Below are 21915 nucleotides of genomic sequence, written 5' to 3'. Positions count from 1 at the left end.
GCAACCGTGAATTCTCATGGCATATAGGAAGGGCGACATTTTATTGATAAATATTCCAAGTCTGGAGAACAGTGGTTATCAATGACCTTTACATTCATGCACCAGTTATTGTTTGTGTATACACAAAGTCCTTCCCCCCTGCTCTTACCGGAGTCTTTGTTCCTATCGTAGCGGTGTGCTGTGCGGCCAGATAGCCTGATGGCCTCCTCCGGGATCATCGGGTTGAGCCGCGTTTCCATAATGATCATAACGCAGCAGCCCTGTATATTTTTCTGCGTAGATGTGGTAAGTTCCAGGTCTTCCATTTTGTTGGCAAGTGATCTTGCATTGGCAATGAAAAGACTTGGCAGTGGAGGTTTGTGCGGGTCTTTTCCTAGCCTAGCATGTATTCCAGCTCGGCAGCCTCGCTTTTGTTTCCTCTCTCTGCGCCGCCTCCGTGCTTTCCGGGTGGGACAGTAATCCACAGAGACCCCGGCGGTCTGACAAGCTCTGGCGGGATGTTGTGATCAGGATCCTCGTTGTTAAAAACACAGCCACTGTGCATCGAACCAATGTTTAGTAGTTCATGAAGACTAAAAACATACCTTTTTAGCCTTGCCTTTACCTAGGAACAATTTTTATTTTATTTTATCACTTTTTATTTCTTACATTTACTAATACTCTTCCTACTTGATTTTATTTTATTATTTTATTCTATTTTTTTTTTTTTGTGAAGCGCATTGCATTGCAAAACCTTGTCCGAAATGTGCTATATAAATAAAGTTTGATTTGATTTGATAATGTTTATTTGAAAACTCAGCGTAATGATTTAGACTTTGTTGTTGGTCTATCTGTCGTATGATTTCTTCTGTAACTCCATGTTGATGTGTCGAAGCACAATGAACAAAAAAATTGGTTTGTGACTGCATATTTTTAAAAATGGCAGTTGAAATAAAATGCTGCGAGTACTTGACCAACCAGAAATGTTCTGTGCTGCAAGCCCCTCCCCCAAAGTTCCTGTACTTTTGGAAAGTACTACCCCCCGAACAGGGACTTTTTTGGGGGGTAAAATAATGTCCCCGGAACTTAATTTAGACCCTGGTCCCTGCAGGGGAAAAGGAATGAGTTCCTCAAAAGGTTCCTAGTTCCTGGGGAAAGTTCCTGCGGTGGAAATGCAGCTTATTTTATTACGCACAAGATCACACAAAGGCAATAGTTGCTAGCTAGCAAACTTTATAACTGGCTACTCTGCCTGGTAGAAGTGACCCAATTCAGATTTTTTGCTCATATGTGGCACAGATTGGATATGTACTATGAACATGTAAACAGAAGAAAGCATATGGATATTTGCAGATCCGTTTTGGGCTATATTCATATGTGAAAATAAATTCGATCAGAATTAGAAATCTGCCATCTAAACACACTGATCGGAATTTCCCGAATTTCATTCCGATTCCCACATCATTCAAAATGCGATATTCTCATACTTTTTTCACATTTGAATGCTGCATAACATATATCACATGCACAACCACTCTTTGCCGGTAACATTGCCGTAACGGAAAATGTTAATAGAAGCTAAACGGCGGACAGCGGTTCAGTCCAGTGGCAAAAACCAAGATTACGCTTTGAAAAGCAACAGCTTGAATTATTATTTTGTTTTGTGTCCATTGTAGATGGTGAAATGGCTGTGGCGGCCTGGTTGTTTACTTTCGTATTGGTAATGTGGAAGTATGCTTCTCCTATATGCTTTTAATGTTTATATATCTTTTTAAATTTCTGCTTATTAAAGATTGTATTGATCAAGAATATAGTTAAATGTATGTGATTATGTGAAGATCGATGAAGAACAGCAGGTGTTCTGTGTTATATCTTAGAATTTGTAACTAAGGAAAGACTGTAGCCTCTTTGTACACTGATGCATACGATCTAGAGAATCTTTGAACCCCAGTTGCAGGAGGAAAATTGTAAACATTTACTTATTGGAATTTTGTAAGTAACTTATGTTGGGGAACAGTCTTGTGCAGAAGACCTTTGAGTTGCAAGAGAAGAGAAAGGACACTCCGACCTAGAAAGAACTGTTTTGCTATATCTAGTTATTGTATAGATTATATTCTATTAAAATAAATGAATCAAAATCAAATTAATAACAGCAACAGTAATAATATAAACATATTCTGTTAGAACATGCTGGTGTGTTTGTATATGAGTTGAATATTTCATTTGGATCACAGCATGTATTGAATGCATAAGTGCATGTACTTTGGAACCGGAAGATTAAACAATTGTTAATCATGAGAACAAATACTTGTTATTCAAGTCATACATATACATACCTCTGTGTGTGTGTGTGTGTGTGGTGAAATTTCTGTCATTTATTGAAATTGAAATGATATAATAGTTATTGTTGAACTAGCTGGTGAAACATAAGTGTGATCTAGGCTGGGATTGGTTGTTTTAGAGGGAAGATGCATCATGGTAGAAGAAGATCTGATTGTATAAAAAAGGATGTAAAACATAATTCGGAGAGCTCTCTGTGTGTCTTTATGGTACTGGAGACCTCCCATAGGCCTATGTAAAATAAAAATATTATTAGAAGAAATCATAGTTTCTAGTCTTTCTTCTTACATCGCCGACTCACCCACCGAACCTAACAGGAGGTTTCCACCACAGTAACTAAACCCTTGTGTGCACATGTGGGTTGTTTCAAGTGTAAATCATGTGAACACAGGTATCTGATATGGGTCGCTTTTAAAAGTAGATGTAAACCGGCAGTCAAATAGGATATAGGCAAAAAATCTGATCAGATGTTGGAACATGGCTGTAGGGATTTGCTTCCATTCAGCCACAAGAGCATGAGTGAGGTTGTGCACTGATGTTGGGCGTAAGGTGTGGCTTGCAGTCGGCGTTCCAATTCATCCCAATGGTGTTTGATGGGATAGAGGTCAGGGCCCTGTGCAGGCCAGTCAAGTTCTTCCCCACCAAACTCTGCAAACCATTTCTCTATGGACCTTGCTTTTTGCACATGGTAATTTTCATGCTGAAACACGAAAGGGCCTTCCCCAAACTGTTGCCACAAAGTTGGAAGTGCACAATTGTCTAGAATGTCATTGTATTCTGTAGCATTATGATTTCCCTTCACTGGAACGAAGGAGCCAAGCCCAAACCATGAAAAACAGCCCCAGATCATTATTCCTCCTCCATCAAACTTGACAGTTGGCACTATACAGGCCAGTACAGTTGGCACAATGCATTTTGCCAAACCCAGATTTGTCCGTCAGACTGCCAGATGCAGTGCAGCATGATTCATCACTCCAGAGAACACTTTTCACTGCCCCAGAGTGCAGTGGCAGTGTGCTTTACAACACAGCTGTTGCTTGGCATTGCACATGGGGATCCTAGGCTTGTTTACAACTGCTCGGCTATGGAAACGCATTTCATGAAGCTCTTGACAACCGTTCTTGTGCTGACGTTGTTTCCAGTGGTAGTCTGGAACTTTGTACTGAGGACAGATGATTTTTACGCGCTACATGCTGCAGCACTCGATAGTCCTGTTCTGTGAGCTTGTGTGGCCTACCGCTTTGCGGCTGAACTGTTGTTGCTTCTAAAAACTTCCAGTTCACAATAATAGCATTACAGTTTACTGGGGCTGTTCTAGCAGGGCAGAAATTTGACTAACTGACTTGTTGGAAAGGTGACATCCTGTGACAGTGCCACGTTGAAAGTCACTGAGCTCTTCAGTACGAGCCCATTCTACTGCCAATGTTTGTCAGTGGAGATTGCACGGCTGTATGCTTGATTTTAGAGACTAGTTTTAAACTTTGGGGTCTAAAACCTGTTGGCAGATTCCAGACAGTCTCCAGACTCCAGCCTTCCGAGAGTCCAGCCTTTGGCTACACTCTGAAGGCTGAACACTTGTATCTGCCAAGGAAACCAGGGATCCTGTGACATTACATTGGGCTGAGTATTCAGAGGTCTAGTGAGCACTGGTTCTGCCCTCAATCTCTGGGACCTTTTGATGTGGCTCCCCCAGGACAGATTCCAGATGGTCTAGACTTCTTGTAGCCTGTGTCTGCACACTCAAAGGACTTGAGACTTGTATCTACTGTGGAACACAGGGATCAGGTGACCTGCACCAGATTTAGTATCTGTGGTTATTAAGACTAGGTCTCTTGTGCTGGAGCCTGAACTCCTAGGCCATGCATCCTACCCCGTACTCAGGTTAAATGACTTAGATTCTACTGCTAGAAACTCAGATGTCTGAAATGTGTTACCCAGAACTCTGAGATGAAAGTGTAAGAAACCCCTCTGATACACCAAACAATGGAAGTATCTTAGTGGTGTAGTGGAACGCGTGTAGTCTTACCCGATGCTACTGGACCTGGATTCATTTAACATTCTCAGTTATCTTTCTTCAAAATAGTGTTCTAACCTTTCCTCTGTGCTAACAGTTATGCATAGGAGACTATGATCTGGCAGTAGTGTGGTTCTATACAGATCGCTATCTATCGTAGCTAGTAGACGCGGGTGTTCCTCTGGCCTGTGTAGCCTGCATAGATTAGACAATTCTGTATCTTGCTACGGCACTAGCATGTCGACAGTTTACTATGGGCTGCGGATATCCTGAGTTCTATGCTTATGTTAGGACTCTGAAACTGCTAGGTGTGCAGCGGTTACAGTCAAAAAGGAATGCCAGGTTAAAGTGAATGCAGTTTATTTTACAGTATGTGCAATGATGATAATATACAGATGCAAAAGAGTGACTCCCTGTCAGCACCGTAAACAGTTTGTTTTGCTTTGGGGTCTGATAAGAGGCAGACTTTTGTGAACTGCCATACAAGTGACTTATATTCTATTACTAGAAAGTCAGAGCTCCGGGTGAGCAGCCGGTGCAAGCATACCAGCAACAGTGCCTGGAACACTGCACCTCAGTCTGTAGTGCACAGACTATCGTGGGTTTGCTTTCAACCAGGAGCCGCAATGGCTTGTCGTGCTGTGAATCATTTTCAAGAAAGTATTGGGACTTGTTAGAATTAGAATCATTTATTATTACATTATCTGCCCCAGAGGACAGAAGACACAAAATGTTCTAACAGACAAAGGAGTGTTGGTATCTTGCTTCACATTCATGAAAGGGTCGTAAAACTGTTCCAGAGCCAAAAGGCCTGGTAATAAAACCTGTTACCAGGAAGAGGGCCTGGTAGTAAAGTAATTTCTCAGGAAGAGGGCCTGGTAGTAAAGTAATTTCTCAGGAAGAGGGCCTGGTAGTAAGGTAATTTCCCAGGTAGAGGGCCTGGTAGTAAGGTAATTTCCCAGATAGAGGGCCTGGTAGTAAAGTAATTTCTCAGGAAGAGGGCCTGGTAGCAAGGTAATTTCCCAGTAATTACTAAATTTCTTATACAGATGGTCGATATGGTTGAACGTTGTCGTAAATTTTCCTCTTTCAGTGAAGAATGCCTGACTTGTTTACATTCTGGACAAATGTGACTGCAAGCAAATCACCTAGCAGCACTTTCGCCACAAGCGATACCGGAAGGTTTGATCTAAATGCAGTGACAGCATATTGCCTTTTTTCCCAAAAAGGTGTTTCATGATAGAAATTTTAGGAAATTTTATTTTTGCTTGCATTCACCTCTGAATGCAAACTAGTCAGACATTCTTCATGATGAGACATTTTATGACACATATAGCGCTTTATTTGAATGACCGTTTGGGAACTACACCTTTAACAAGAAAGGTTCATTAAATATAGATGATTATATGAGTTATATGCACTTCCTGAGGGGGAAGATTGTTATAGCAGTGGAGAAGTAGAGAATACTGACCTTCAAAATAGAAGAAACAAGACAATGTTTCACCCTGAGCAGATGAAAGTGTGTCTGTTAGACTTATTGTTTTTGCAGCAGGCCAAAGGACCTTGACATATTAAGATTATACTTTGTAATGCATGAATTTATCCCTACTATGCCATTAGCCATTATAGGAACAATAATCAAGTCTTGAAACTATTTAATCTTCCGCACCTGCTGTCTGAGGCATTGACTATTGTAAGTGTTTGTTTATGAAAAGTTAAAACATTCACAATTAAAACATTTTCCAATGTAAAATTCCAAGTATATATAATAATACAATCAAACCTGACCTCAGTAATGCTTTAATTGCCTTGGTGAAAATGCGTTACAAGTTATTTATTGTGAGGAAGTTTATGATTGTGCTTTGTGCGTGTGTGTGTGTGCATGTGTGCGTGCACTAATAGAAAAAGTTTTTTGTGCCAATTGAGTGTTGTGTTTAACTGGGCAGGTCTTGATGCTGTGCTTGAATGTACCAGTGATGATCTTCCTCCACACTACCTGTGTGAAGCCTGTTCTGAAAAAATGACCATGGACTTAATCATTGATCACCTTATAAGCCCCCGTCACAGATACCAGTATCTGGTGAGTTTAAAACTGTGTATATAATGCTTGCCAGAGCTTATGAATTGGAGGTTGCAGGTTTGATTCCCTGGTTGGGCTGGCATACATCAGTAAAAATCAAGTACCTTAAGTGAAGTGTGTCCAGCGCGTAATAGAGCACACATTTCTTTCCTTTGATTGATTTGTCACTGCCGGAATAGATCTTCCCATATTGTTTGTTTGCAGAAATTGCAACATCTCCTTAGTTCTTCTGAGGAAAAGACTGGCTTGAACGCTGGATCCCTTAAAGAGAGTGCTTTTACTGTGGAGAAAGAGAGAGGCTTTGGAGAGGCGCAGGTAAGCCTGACTTTTCTAGGAAGGTTCAAGGTTACTGCTGTGACCTTGAGCTCTTGTTTCCTCTGGGGTTTTTTACCCTTCTCCTAACTGGGAACCTAAACTTTCCCCACAGCCATACACCCCAGCCTCATATGAATCTCTTAAATATAAAGGAGTTCACTTGTACTGTCTTACAGCTTTACATTGGTAAAAGATGAAAACATTCAGAATTCCACTTTGACCCTACTTGTAACTGAGCAAGCAGTAACTCGCACTTGCCTGTGTTGAACACATACATCACGCATCTGTTCACACTGATGAAGTTTGACACAACTGACCTGCCCTGTGTTGTGTTTTTTTTCCTTGGTTGTTTGCCAAAGGTTTTGGAATTGGATGCTGAACAATACAAAGAAATAGTTTCGAGTTCCATTAATGTTGGTAAGTTTCCTTTAATTTAGAATCTGTTCAATAAAGATGTAATAAAAAATGTAATAAAATCAGACATTTGACATTAGTTTATGGTAATATCACACATACGGAGATTACGCACATAAAACTGGGTGCACACTCCATTGGCCATGTAGTTCACTCTTCGTTCTCAATTCCTCAGTGGGAGAAGGCAAACTCAGCTGAAATCAAACAACAGCTGGTGCTGCATATACAAATGCGTGTAGGCTACTTCTATTCATTGTGGCTTCAAAGCGTTTGAGGGCTGGAAATCTAGATGTCTAGAGGGGTGGAAATCTAGGTTGAGAAATGTTTTGACATAAATAGACTAGGTTAGCTCAGGTTTTTCTTGGGTGTAGCCTGGCTAGAACACTTTGAATTGCAAAATTGTGCACATTCTAATAAATGTTATTTAAAATTGTGGATACATGCACTCCGCTCTGACACTTGGAGAATATTCATGGCAAAGATCTGCAATGCACAGATTTAAACATCATTTAAACTATTTTGAAACACATGTTTTGTTAAAGATAGCTTTTTAGATTTTTTAGATAAGTACAATGTTATTCCCTAACATGCATGCAGATACATCGGCCAATTACCTTGGCTATATTTATTACTTTTTTGGCGACGGAGGATTTTGGCTGGTGAAAATACTGAGTGGCTAGTGACTTAGGGAAAACACTAGCCACAGTGGCTGGTGAGGCCAAAAGTTGATGTCACGTCCAAGTGCAGGTGTATTTCTTTGTGTCCCTGCGCAATATGTATTCATGTTTTTTTTCCCACCTGTCAGCTCTGAACAGGCTGCAGACTATCCAGAAACAGCAGAGTGACCTTCAACCCCTTGTGACCTCTGAACAAAAACTGGGTGAGTGCAAGACTGCAGATACAGATGTCCATTGTTGGGTTGATAAGGAAAAATACACCTTTGTCTTGTAATCCAGTCAGGAAAACACTTCACACTAGATCAAATTATAATGGTCTTTATTTCAGCAGAAAGCCCACACCTGCTGACAAAGTTAACACGGTCCTAAAAAAAAAAATCATTATTACCAGCGATCTTCTGTATCCTCTAAGAAACTGTGTAACCATGTGTGTCGGTACTGATGGGTAGAGAGAATTCTTCCCTTATAGTGACCAGGCAAAACAAGGTATATCTGCATAAGGGTCCAGCACCTGCATGCAGCAAAGTGGCTGAGTCTGAAATGAGGAAAGTTGGGACTGTCCCTACTTTTTATGATCAAAAGTGTTTTACTAATACTTTGCATAATTCTAAATCCGATACAAAAGCTTATAGAACGTTCAGCAGATGCTATGTCTAACACGTATCACAAATACTGAATAAGCACACTGCCCTCTAACCTTATCCACATTCTCTGGGCCTACAAAACATGCTCTAAATCAGGAGCCAGCCAGTATAACACGTTTTGAGAATTCTGGGGAACGTGGTGTCTGACACAATTTCTCCTGGGTATGGCAAGGGGGGCGAGTGTAAAGGAAGAACCAAGCTCATCCTGCTGGACTTTTGAGAACAAACTCAGAGAGAGAAAGATAAAAAAAAAACACACACCCCACACACACACACGCACATCTCCTGTCACACAAAATAACTACTTGTTGCCCTTGGGAAGCTCGGTGCCTGGAGAGCCAGCGGCCCCAGTTGAAGGCCCTGAGAAGACTTTAGTCATAATAAAGATATTCTCTGCCCTTCAGTGCCTCATTAGGTAAAAAAGTAAAGCTCAGTTTTCCGCCATCCAGCTGCATGCCCCCTCAGCTTTTTTCCTGAAGGTCTGTAGGAATTGAAGATTCCAGCCTGTGATGTATTTGTGTGTAACTCACACGGTTACTCATTCATCCCTTTTTGTAGAGAAGACGACAAGCAATGTTGAATAGCACAGAATACATTATATTACTGAATACACACCTGTACACCTGTACATTACATTACAGGCATTTAGCAGACGCTCTTATCCAGAGCGACGTACAACGTCGTACAAGTGCATCAGTTCAAAGTGCAGAGGTGCAAAAAAACACACTAGAGTGAAGTAAAGATCGTAGTGCCAGAAGTGACCACAGACCAGGATTCCAACCCTGTAGGGTAACCTGTTCAGCAAATAAACAGCAATCCTGCCAAGTACAAAACTAGCACTGAAATCATATTTCCCTAATCAGAATCAACAAAACAATCCTGCCAAATACAAAATCCTGTAAAATACAATGTAGTAGTAGTAATAATAATAATAATAATAATAATATGGATACAAATATGATAACCCTTCATCATTAAGTAGAGCGTAACTGTTGTTGAGGAATATGCAGATTTAATCATTATCTTATACACATTTATGCATAATCATTATTAATATGTTGCATAATCATCATTGATATATGTTTTTTAATACCGTTTTATTCATTACACACTGTGCAGAGGGCCTTTGGACAGTGCAGGATATAATGGTCTGATTGTTGTGTGAGGGCCGGGAGCTTCAAGGCCAGTCCACAGCCTGGTACTGTTTACCTTATCAGTGGTTACTAGGACAATGGGAAGATGTAGCTGAATCTTAATTAAGAAAAATTGTTTTTCACCAGAAAGGTATGCAGGACTGAGGGGCCCACTGTATTGAAATGATATATGGTCAAGGTTGTTAGCGGAGAAAGATGTTTTTGTTAGAAAGTTTGAGGACGAGGAAGGGAACGTGGTGATGAAAGCAAAAGATACGGTTTTCACATTATAAAAGGTATGGACCTACAGTATCTTGGTTTAATGAGCTCACTGATGAGATGGGGAATCCCTGTTCAACTCTCTAGGTGACCTCCTCCAGACTCTGGAAATTAACTGGTTAATAAATTTGAGAACTTCTTTGATTTCTGTGTTAAGTTTGTTTTGATCTAACATATATAGAATTCATCACGGTCAACAGAACCTGAAGCGGAGGTGTTTCCCTCGACACTGTCTATAGGAAGATGGACTGATTTTCTTTATTCCCCCCCATTCACAGTCAAAGGACAGAAGGTTCAAAGCCATGCGGCTTCACCAGCACCCAAACAGGCTTCAGAAAGTAAAGGTGAGCAAAGGGTATAGTTATAGACTGACGTTTTCCCAAAATGTCTGTCATTTCTTTTCAATGTAATTGGGGAAGCCACATGATGACCAGTTAATGCTTATCACTACTACTAATGTGCTACTAGTGGTGTTCTAGTGCCTTTTTTATACTCTCTTAACATCCACAATTCTGATAGATTCTCACTTTCAAATTAAAATCAGTCATCATCCTTGCTGAAGCAAGGCTTGGAAAGGGAACTGGGCTTGTAACCTAAAGGTTTCAGGTTTGATTCCTAGGTAGGACACTGCCTGAATATAAATGGATTTTATGTTAAAAAAAACAAGTTGTGCTAGTCACTCTGGATCAGACCTGGGTCAAATACGTATTTGTTTTGGATTCAAATACTTTTCTACGCTTTACTAAGTTTGACTGGTGCATTGGAACCTATGACATTTTCTCAAAAAGTGCAAACCCCACCTTTTGGTCCTATTGGCAGGCTCAGTTGCACCAGGCAAGATTAACAGAGCACAGAAAAGCATTTGAATCTAAAACAAATATTTGACCGTATTTGACCCTGGTCTGCTCTGGATGAGATTGTCTGTTAAATGCACATGATGTAATGTTTTCACTCCCAGCCATTCGGAAGAATGTCAACACACAAGAGCCTACGGATGAACCCTCACTGAATGTAAAACGTACAGGGAAGAGCTTGTGTGAGTAAAACTGTTTGAAGAACGTGTCATGACAGCCAGAGAACTATGAGTAGATTGTCTGAGAATAAGCTGTCCTGTTGGGTGATTCAACATGGACCATAGCAGTAAGGACAAAGGTTTTTCAGTCAACAGGGTTTTCCCTGTATCATTGTGAAAGAGTCGCCTCTCTGAACGATCAGTCTAATGAACGCACAGCTCGGCCATTGGACTGCAGAGGGGAAAAGATGCATTCCCTGCCTTTCAGAGGACACGTATGCTGGCTTGTGCTCTCTACGTGCATTTGATTACAGTGCCTTCCATAATGTTTGGGACAGACTTTTTTTTTTCTTCTTCTTCCCCCTCCTCCTCTCTCTTTTTGATTTGGCTCTAAGGGGCATACTACGAAGCGTGACTAAGGGGTTAGCAAACTAACTTGAGCTTTACCCTGAGTAATGTAATGTAATGTTTTCCGTATCACAAAGCTGACTCACTTTAGATTGGGGTATATATCGCCATGGTAATTTAAGCTGCATAGGTAACCTGGTCTAGGGCAGGTTATGTTCAGGCTATCGGATTGACGCATAAAAGCACTACCCTTTGACCAGTCAGCTTGGAAAAGGGTGTCTCCTGCAGGATCCTGCATGGCTTGGGGGTGTTTTTGCAGTGTGTAGATTTAGAGACAGAATTAATGCACAGGCTTTCTCTCTAGGTACATTAAGGAGGGAGTACAGTATATATGTGGAATTCTTGAACCCTACATGTCTGTATCTACTTTCCTTAGCAATGGGACATTGGTTTAAGTTAACAGCTATTCCTCAGGTGAGAAATATGCTGCTGAAGTACTGCTGCTATAGGCTCATTTTTGCCGACATGGCCAGTTTTATGGGTAAACACGAGTTTGATTAACAAAGGGCGTGTTCACTTAGCAAGTTGATAATCACCTTTGTCATACCGGTTAAGCCCGATTGTGGTTTTTAGGTTTTGTGGATTGTTGACTTGCTATAGGATGAAACACCGTCCAATAGGTTTGGGGGCTACAAACACAAGAGGATGTTACAAATTGGGAAAAAGAATGATAACTGAATGAAAAATTAAACTTGAGCAGATGTTTCTGTACACCTAAGAATTCATTCTGCTGCTGCTATCAGCAGTTACCGTGAAGACAATTAACCTAGTACCTGTGGTGGCCATACTTTCCCAAACCATAACAGCCTCACCACCATGTTTCACAGATGAGGCGGTATGCTTTGGATCTTAGGGAGTTCCCCAAGTAGTTGCCTTTACACTGTGCTCTTGCCATCACTCTGAAGTCAGTCTTGGTCACATCTGTCCACTACTTTAGACTAAACTGTAACCTGGACATCCTGTTTTTGTGACTAACTACAGTTAGTGGTTTGCATCTTGCAGTGTATCCTTTGTAGGTCTGTTTGTGAAGTCTTCTGCAGACAGTAGTCACTGACACATCCACCCCTCCCTCCTGACGAGTGTTTCTGATCTGTTGGACAGGTGTTTGGCGATTGGTGATTCCAAATCTATTACTGGAGTACAGAGCTCAATCAAGGAAAAAAGTCTCTGTCCCGAACGTTATGGAGGGCACTGTACATGTAATATATGAACTCATACTGTATACACACTTCCACACATTGCGTTGAAGGTTAATAATTATTTGGATGTGGTTTATTAAGAGTGAAGAGAAAAAATCTTATTTCAGTTGTTGGACAACCAGATGAAACCCCGGTGTCAAAATTGCTGGACAACTACCTCAAGAGCAAGCAGAGAAAAGTACCCGTTATTGGTTAGTTTTTGTTTTCTGTAGTTGCAAATGTCAAAATGTATTTGTCACTCATTGATACACTTGTATTTGGCATACTTTATATAAAACTGGTATCTCAACCTCAGTAATTGGATGGCTGCAGTGTCTGTGGGATTCATCATTTCCTTTCATTTAGTCATTTTACGATGGAACAAGATGTGTGGACATGTTATCCAACCGGCGACTTCTTTTTAAAAAATGTGAATAGCGTGCAAGATGTATGCTTTATAAATAGAACAACCAAGAAGCTTACGGATTAAACAAACAGAACTAAATCCAGCATCTGTGTGATTCCTCCTGTAGGTCTGAGCTCATTGATAGAGTACCATGGTGACAACAAGCCTAACTTTCTGGAGTGCAAAACTTGCTACAAAACAGTACCCATAAACGGTGTTATTGGCCACCTCATTGGACCCACTCATCGATACAAGTACATTGTAAGTTGCCCCTTTTCTAAATAATTTTTCATTCAGTTATCATTCTTTTTCCCAATTTGTAACATCCTCTTGTGTTTGTAGCCAGCTACACTGGGCGGTTCTGGAGAGAATTTGATCTCTTTATGGAGAAGATCAAACAAAGTCTGCTGGTGTAATTTCACGGCTATTTCCAGGGAATGTGACTTTCAGTGGACTGCAGTAGCCTCACTACCAGCAATATTCTCAGTGATGAACCTCTCTTTTCATCCATCAAATGTGTTTTCAGAAGTCGAAGCACCCTGACCTCCTGGAAGGATGGAGTGAAAATCCCAGCATGACAAACAACATCCAAAAACTGCACACTATAGCGGAACTCGTTGAGAAGAAGGAAGGCTGGGGACAGTTCAAGGTAATCCACTGGTTTTTTTAGGCTGATGCACAATTTATAGGGTGGGGGGGGTACACAAAGCAGGAAAGCTCTTGGCCGCCAAACCCTCCCAACACAGCCACCAGGTAATGTTTTTAAATAATGCATAAGCCCACAAACGCATTATCTGTGTATTTGAGTAAGGCACCCTGTGTATGCTGTTGTATGATTATATTGTTGTGACATTTTTCTGCTCGCTGTTCATTTTCTGTTATTACCTGTTCAGTTGCTACCTGTGTTCTTGGGCTTTATGTGATGTGTTTATTATGTCACATGTACCACAGTGGTCTTGGTATTATTGGACAAGGGTCTGCAAAATGCATAAATACATAATGACCAAGGGACACAACTGTGCAACTGTGGGAAGAGCTGTCCTGTGATCATTCTTTTCTTTGAAAGGTACTTAAATTGGAGGACAGTTCAGCTGAGGAAATGGGACCAACTTCCAACAACAAATGTAAGGAACTGCAAAATGTTACAAGCGAAACTGACATAAAATTTAGCTTTTCATGAGTTGCATTACATTACAGGCATTTACCAGGTGCTCTTATCCAGAGCGACTTGAACAACTTTTTCCATAGCATTCTCATTGCATCCATTTATATAGCTGGATATGTACCAAAGCAATGCAGGTTAGGTACCTTGCTTACGTGTACAACGGCAGCATTCTACTTAGGAATTGAAACTAGTTGAAACTAACTAAGACCAGTTCCTTTACCTGTTGTTGTTTAAATAACCAGAATCTATACTCTTAACTCAAGCATGTCTTCACTGCACGTTCCAAATGACCAACCAACATGATTAGAATGTTGAAATTTACATGGATCGGTCAGCTTTTTGAAGTTCAGATTGAAACTTTTGGCATTATAGTTTGAAAAACAGTTGCCATTCCTGCTTTGTCTTGCGCTCTTGAACATTTGCATTTTTTTTTTGCTTCAGATACATTGCATGCCCAACAGGTTAGTATTTCATTTGTTATTCAGTCGTTTATGCTAATTTTAAGTGGTTTTAAGACCTGTGTGCTCTGTTTTCCAGTAGCTACTGAGAAGAGTAAAGTGACGGCCCAAGTCAGGGATCGTAAAAGCACGGAGACACAGAGGGGTGAGTGTATTGCGCGAGTCGCTCAGGATTCGGATGTCTATGCGTGAGTGAGGTTTTGTAATGCATCTATTAGCTAACCGTTCTCTCCTGTTCTGAGGAATTATCTTGCTGATAGTCAGAATGTTATGTCTATTTTAATAGGTCCTGTACCTTTAAGAAAAGGAGCAAAAGTTTGATTATAAAACTTGCACAGAACACTGTGTTTTGAAAGTGCTGCTGCAGAGACACCAGCTTTTTGTTGCTGTCTTCCACTTTCGTCCCATGGCCTTTCTCTCATGTCAAAACTCTCCTGCCCATTGATTGGTTTGAAGGGTTGACCGAAGGGGTCCCGGTGAATTTTTTAAAATCAGGACACCGACAGGGTCTAACCTCCTGCAAGGGCTGGCTACAGCCAACGACACGCATACACCAGGCAGACTGTACCCCGAAGCTCGTACCCTGCTGTTGTCGGCTGATCATTGCTTTGGGTGGCTCAAAACTATTTTCACCACTCCTTGGTGCAGCACGTACGCATACAGGCACAGATACCTTCCAACCCTCCACGTAATCTTTGACTGAACCCTACCCCTTCTGTTCCACACAGAGCCTTCTGCTCAGAAACGAGCTGCTCCGATGCCACCAGAGGAGAGTCCTGTTCAGAAACCACCTGCTCCAATGCCATCAGAGGTCCAGAGGATGTCTGACCTCTTGACATATTTTCATAAGGGGAAGAACTGGAAGAATCTTCCACTTATTGGTAAGCACTAGATTGGTTTTGGAGGTTGCGTTTTGTGATGTGACGCCAGTGGACAGCCAGCGTTGATGGGTCTTTGCTTTCCATTGTCCTCTGCAGGACTGAGGGAAGTAATGGAATGCAGTGCCGTCAACTGGGGAGTTTTTTACATCTGCAAAGTCTGCAATGTCATGATAAGCAAGAAGCGCATCATACATCATGTTGCTGGACTGTGGCATCGTGCTGCTTACATTGTGAGTTGGATGTGCCAGCGCTTCTTTCCCCCTCTTCCTCAGATTTGCTCTCCCCAATCATATAACTTCATAGAACTGTTTCTTCACCGAAACATCCTCAGGCAATTTGTGACAACACAGACTACATTGTTTTCACACTGCAGTCCACCAGCTGAGCTGGGATGCCATTGCATTGAAGGCCTGCACACCGTAAACAGCCTGTGTGCACAGACTGCACATGCCCACTTGAACCCGCTCTCTCAATCGGTCCCTGCCCTTGTGTGATAACTGATGGGGCTGCTGACCGCAGTCTACACTGGCAGAATCAGGATTTGCTGTCATTGTGTTTGTTGGTCACTGAGGGCATTCCTTCAGCATATGAATAATGTAATGGCGACTGAAATAATGATTATGCTTCTTTTCCAAAGCCTTCAGTGCAGTTTCTGTATTCAGGCTTGTGTGGCTGCGTGCATGTATGCGTGTGTCCCTGCATGCATCTGTTGGGTCTTCACTGGATCGGTTGTCTCCCTCTCCACAGAAAGCACTGTACCCCAGTTGGCTCAAAAAGGGTGCAAGGTTAAACAAGCAACAGTCTCACATCCTGAAGCTGGCCAGAATTGTTCAAGACAAGGAGGGCATTGGAGATGTGCAGGTGAATGGGAGGCCCTAACAGGATCACACTGTTGGTTTGATGCATTTGCCAGAAAATGAATGTATTTTTAAGAAAGTCAAACCCAAGATTGGTCACATGCACTTGATATAAGAAGAAACAAAACTAATTATCAGAGGTGGGTAACCCGGCTTCAAAGAGTAAAAAGACTGACCATGTATTTGTTCCACCACCATGCACTGAACCAGCTGATTCTAATTAGCATAACTCTTCAGCATGAGGGGAGAACTAATTATTGTAATCAGCTGGTTTAGTGCATGTTGGTGGAGCAAATTCATGGTCAGTCTTTTTACTCTTTAAAGCCGGGTTACCCACCTCTGCTAATTATTATTATTTAGTTGCGTATATTAAAAAAATACAGTATATGGTTTATTATATATTGATAAAAAACGCATGAGTTTGATTAACTGAAGTGACTGACAGAGATTTCATTAGTCAGGGAAGTAACATTCAGCTGCTTAATGCCTCAACACATTTGTAAAGTCAGCTCTCTTTGTAATGTGTTTACTGTATGTTGTAGTGGGAAAAATCCGTATAAAAATTGATGAAAGGATCTCATGGCTTCCTTGCATTTCAGCTTGTGGAGCTGGATGTTGAGCTGTACAAGAGACTCCACTCAATGTCTGCTGACAATGGTAATGTTTTACAAGGACTGTTGGTTTCCATGTGGTACATGCTTTTTCGCTTTCCTGAAGAAAGCGAGCGTGTGTGTGTGTGTGTGTGTGTGTGTGTGTGTGTGTGTGTGCAGGCATGTTTACATATATACTTGTTCTGTACTCCTAGCCCTCAAGCATCTCCAGATGGTCCTGGAAGAACAGAGTCAGAACAAAGACCAAACAGAACCAGAAGAAGACACCATGGGTGTGCAACGCAGCCCTTCCTCAATTCATCCTGAACCCACCCCAAAACAACCCCCCTGCTTGCTCAACCCGCATAATGGTAATTTTATTGGCTTAAATCATTATTTCTCCAGTAACATCAGGGCTCTACACTAACATTTTTTCCAAGGAACAGATGTGATCCTAAGTTGAAAAATGTTTGTGCACTCTAATGCATCCCAATTAGTAATGTAGATGTGCTCCAAAATTATTGCGCCAGTTAGCACACTTCAATTTTCTGGAGGAAATGCAATAATTGATCACTAGCAGACAGGGGGGTGTGCAGAGCCTTCTGGAGCGCATGCTAGTGTGGCTGTGGATGCTTTCAAGATTTATCCCACATTTGATTTAGTTCAATATTAGCATTTTTATAAATGAGTGTATCAGTGATTAAAATGTGGAATTTGTAATGTTTTTTTTCTAATTTATTCCCATTAATGGGCAGTTCTTAGTATAATAACACACCATTCTGTAAGTTCATGTCCAAACTGACTGGCCATATTGTGCTGGTCGGATATGCCCTAGCTCATCGCTCAATAGTTTTTTTGGTGCCTATGACCCGCCCACCGGGCTGCATATAAGCAAATCCCCAGTCATGTTCCAATATCTACTGGAAAGCTTTCCCAGAAGAGTGGAGGCTGTTACAGCAGCAAAGGGGTTCCAACTCACCGATAAGTACATACATATGGATGTAATGTTCAGGTGTCCACATACTTTTGGAAATGTAGAGTATATCATAATGTCTGTCCTTTAAAAATGCTTTTGGGTTAGATGTTCCAATGCAATTTTTTTTAGTGAATTTAAGTTGAAAAGCAAAGTTCAGCCTTCAATTTCCTAGACAAAAAACATGCCGCTGATGATTGGTAACTGGTGTATAATAACCTTTGTAATTAAGAAGTCTGTATGAGCATGTTGGGTTGAGGAGAAAATTCAACCCTTGTCTTGTAATATCTAATCAGGAAAACACTTCACACTAGATCCAGTTATAAGGGTCTTTTTCTGTAGAAAGGATATGTCTGCTAACAGTAAAGACAGTATTAAAAAACATTTACAGTAGAGTGTTCTTATGTAATTCCAGGAGCACCGTGAAACAATGTGTGTTGGTACCGGGGACTGCCATGTGATTGGGTGGAATAGTAAAACTGTTATCTTCGCCAGCCCACTGTATCCGTTATCTCTTGTACTCAGTTTTTTGCTTTCTGTTCTGTAGGAGTAGAGGCTTGTACTATCCAACACATTTGCTAGATTTGATCACATATAAAATAATAAGCTTTTTTGAGTAGAACAGAATAAAACATTCATAAAACCTCTAAAATAAAGTATAATAATAATATGGACAAAAGCGTGTTATGTCTTCAAGCAAAAGCCAAAATATATCAATCAATCAATTTTATTTGTATAGCGCTTTTAACAAAGGAGCTTTGTCACAAAGCAGCTTTACAGAGAACCGGCCCCCAAAGAGTAAGCCTAGGGCAACAGTGGCAAGGAAAAACTCCCTGACTGATAACAGGAAGAAACCGTGAGCAGAACCGGACTCAGAGGGGGAACCCATCTGCCATGGGCAGGCACCAGTTTGTTATGGAAAATCAACAGAAATATGTCAACAATATCTTTATTACAACTAAAGTATCAAATCCATTCCATTGGGGCCTCTAGCTCTCCAGGCACCAAGCTTCCCAAGGACAACAAGGAGTTGCTTTGTGTGACAGGAGATATGTGTCTAGGTATTTCTCTGTCCCTCCCACTCCTTCTCAGGAGACCAGATAGATGAACTTGCCAACCCCCCCATGCCATACTAGGGAGGAACAGTGTTTGACGCCATGTTCCCTGGAATTCTCAAAACATGTTAGATAAAGACTAAATGCTGGCTCCTGATTTAGAGCATGTGTATGTAGAACTAGAGAATGTTCGATAAGGTTTGTGTGCATATTTCATGACACAGCTCTGGAAAAAATTATAGAGACCACATCAAATTTTCAGTTTCACAATTTATGGTACGTGTCCGTAAAATCTAACTTTTGGTATTATTTCATGGACTATTGACCACATTTGACTTTAATTTTGATTTATGGCAATTCATATTGAGTATTAAAAAATGAATGAGGAATTTTAATGTATACTTCATAGCAGGGGTGTCCAATCTTATCCGAAAAGGGCTGGTGTGGGTGCAGGTGTTTCACCTGATTCAACTAATTAACTAATCATGGTCTTCAGTTAGGGCCTTGATAAGTAGAATCAGGTGTCATAGTCCTTGGCAAAAACAAAACCTGAACACACTGCTGCTTTATAGGACAGCCCTACTTTTTTGTAAGTGTCTGTTTCTGCATTATGTTTCTCAGTAACTGTGAAACAGGAGAAGTTGGAGAGTTGGGAACACTCTGAAGAACCCGTCCAGGACCCACAGCACCCAGAACCAGAGCAGGGTAAGCAGCACCTTGGGTGGAAGGGAAGAGAACTGGTCCTGGAACCACAACCTGTGTGTTCATACCACAGGTGTTGCAGTGCCGCCTTCCCCTGTTGCACTGTGCATATCTGCTGAAAGCACAAATACTGTCATAAGCACTCAGTTGTAGACAAAGAAATTCCATGTAAAACAGGGGACTCTGAACAGCTCAGTGCTCCCAGGGGTTGACAGTGCAAGGACACACTTTGTCATCCTGTCAAGGGTTTTAGTGAGTTTTGGACTGCCTGGGTTACTCAGATTACCACTGAAATATGCCAGGTGCCCACAGCCTACAAGTCATCAGCAAGAGCGACTTCTCTCCTCCAGTCAGTGCAAGCTCACCTGTAGACTGGTGTGCATGCACTTTGGCTGCAGTGGTAGTGGTAGCTGCTGGCTAATGAGGACAGGAAATGTGCTGCTGTTTGGCTCAGAATTTGTCATTAATGTGTTTCTTACATCTCAGTTGCTGCCAGCAAGAATTCAGCCCTTCCTGAGCAACCTGTGCTTCTTTCCAAAGACACAGAGCTAAAACAAGGTGAGAACTAAGGAATATAACACCCTTCTGTGGAGTGTGTGCTTTGCAGGTTTTGAGCTGCTGATAGCAGTTGGTTTTATTTCTCCCATGCCTGCCCTTTTTCAGTTGCCGTTAAACAGGAGCCAGTAGAAATTCCAGCAGTTCCACAGTGCCCAGAAACAGGTGAGCAGGTCTATTGGGGACTGAATTCATTTTCAAGTTCCGTCTTGTCGTTCAAGAAGGCAGTCATTTTGGAAAAATTAAGTATAGGGAGATCAGTTTGTGGAGGCATAGTTTCACATGGAAATTTGGGAGAAAGAAATATGCCTCTCTTTCTGTTCTTCCCAGTTACCGTGATAGAAGATGCAGTCAAGAGTTCTGGTCTTTCTGAAAAACCACTTCAGACTTCGAACCATGAAGAGTTACAGTGGGGTAAGAGCACGGATGCAGAACAGTCAGAACCCTGTGCATTGACAGGCTTACCACAGGTCATGGGTGTGAAGGTGAGGGCGTTCTGAATGGATTCATTACATTTTTGTGGTCTTGTGGTTTCACAGCTCCCTTCTGTGAGAAGGTTTACCAAGAGATGACACCCCGTGTCCCTCCCCAAGACCCCCGACGGGCTATGCCTAACAGGGGTGAGCCGACACCAAAGATTGAAGAAGCCATATAAATATCTTAAGCATTTGTGTTTCATTTACACAATTTGATGCATATTCGCCATTATGTCCTGGGGCAATTTGGGTTACTGATTTTAATTTTACTGAAAAACTCACCATTTTGTAGCATGCTCACATAAAAGGATTATATTACTGGCAATTCAGAGCATGTAAGATTTGTTTATATGGTAAAAAGCACTTGTGTGACAAAGACATGAGGGATTGTGCTAAATTTATTTTATTTATTTATTTATTCCACCTTTATTTCATCAGGCAAGTCACTAAGAACAAATTCTTATTTACAATGGCGGCCTGAAAAGCGACAAAAGCCACTTAAGGGAAGGGGAGGTGGGCTGGAAGATAAAAGCATAACATACATCAATAATAACAAACTAAAACACAGGCAAGCAAACAACAGTCAACAAACGAGATATGGGGGAGAAGAAAAAAAACAAAAAACCAGAGAGTGTTATGGGGATATTACATGGTAGAAAAACAGTCGCATGAATCAGTGAAAATGTCTTGAGATGGCATGTTTGAAGGCAGAAATAGTAATAAATTTGTCCAGTTTTAGGGATAAATTTATTACCATCTGCCTTCAAAAAACCTGTGTGCAGTGACTTTGTGCTTTCATTGTAAGTATATTGTTTCTTGTAATATTCAACAAGTTAAAACCCTGAAGGTACATTTGAATTAACCAATGTCACCATGATACGAATCTGTTCTCTGAAAATGTATAGTTTGTTTATAAGACAAATCTAATTTTACCCTCCTGATTTGCCAGTCATTTTTGGTATTTATTTATTTATTTTCCCCACAGTGGAAATTCCAGTTGGTGAGAGCCACTTTTCCAAGTTCCTGCTGTCATTAGTGACCCACAAGCCGGAGCCCCTTGTTGGTCAGTTCCACAACCCTGCCAACCAATCACAGTGTTCGTGTTCTGATTCTGACTTCTTATTGGGACCCTTCCCAATCAGTCAGTATTGGTGCGATAACTGTACCCGAATATTTAAACTAACATGCCACTCAATAGACTTATTCAAGCATTTAGCCCTTTAAAATAATTCTCCTATTCCCACTTCTGTCAATGTCCTCAAAAAAAATTATGAACCTCTTCACTTGTAACTGGACGTACTGAGTAACTGTAATGTCAGTGTGT

General features: G+C 41.2%; 1 protein-coding gene across 6 annotated transcripts in view; it reads left to right on the top strand.

The window, feature by feature from the left end:
• LOC118234697 overlaps positions 1-21915 on the top strand; it is a 71646-nt gene that overhangs the window by 35663 nt on the left and 14068 nt on the right. For 5 of the 6 annotated variants that reach the window (XM_035431429.1, XM_035431432.1, XM_035431428.1 and 2 more), the window contains 22 exons: positions 6280-6413; positions 6618-6728; positions 7088-7145; positions 7948-8022; positions 10154-10219; positions 10834-10911; positions 12602-12685; positions 13007-13140; positions 13406-13528; positions 13946-14003; positions 14582-14647; positions 15231-15383; positions 15480-15613; positions 16131-16244; positions 16840-16897; positions 17046-17201; positions 19480-19563; positions 20047-20118; positions 20224-20280; positions 20446-20529; positions 20655-20735; positions 21577-21654. In XM_035431429.1, the coding sequence (XP_035287320.1) occupies positions 6280-6413; positions 6618-6728; positions 7088-7145; positions 7948-8022; positions 10154-10219; positions 10834-10911; positions 12602-12685; positions 13007-13140; positions 13406-13528; positions 13946-14003; positions 14582-14647; positions 15231-15383; positions 15480-15613; positions 16131-16244; positions 16840-16897; positions 17046-17201; positions 19480-19563; positions 20047-20118; positions 20224-20280; positions 20446-20529; positions 20655-20735; positions 21577-21654 (2058 nt within the window). The remainder of the gene's footprint in view (positions 1-6279; positions 6414-6617; positions 6729-7087; positions 7146-7947; positions 8023-10153; positions 10220-10833; positions 10912-12601; positions 12686-13006; positions 13141-13405; positions 13529-13945; positions 14004-14581; positions 14648-15230; positions 15384-15479; positions 15614-16130; positions 16245-16839; positions 16898-17045; positions 17202-19479; positions 19564-20046; positions 20119-20223; positions 20281-20445; positions 20530-20654; positions 20736-21576; positions 21655-21915) is intronic. The other variant, XM_035431430.1, reaches the window with a different exon arrangement.

The sequence above is a fragment of the Anguilla anguilla genome, chromosome 8 (genome assembly GCF_013347855.1).
Source record: "Anguilla anguilla isolate fAngAng1 chromosome 8, fAngAng1.pri, whole genome shotgun sequence".
Classification (NCBI taxonomy): domain Eukaryota; kingdom Metazoa; phylum Chordata; class Actinopteri; order Anguilliformes; family Anguillidae; genus Anguilla; species Anguilla anguilla.
Note: the sequence above shows the minus strand (reverse complement) of the source record. Positions and strands in the feature narration are given on the sequence as shown.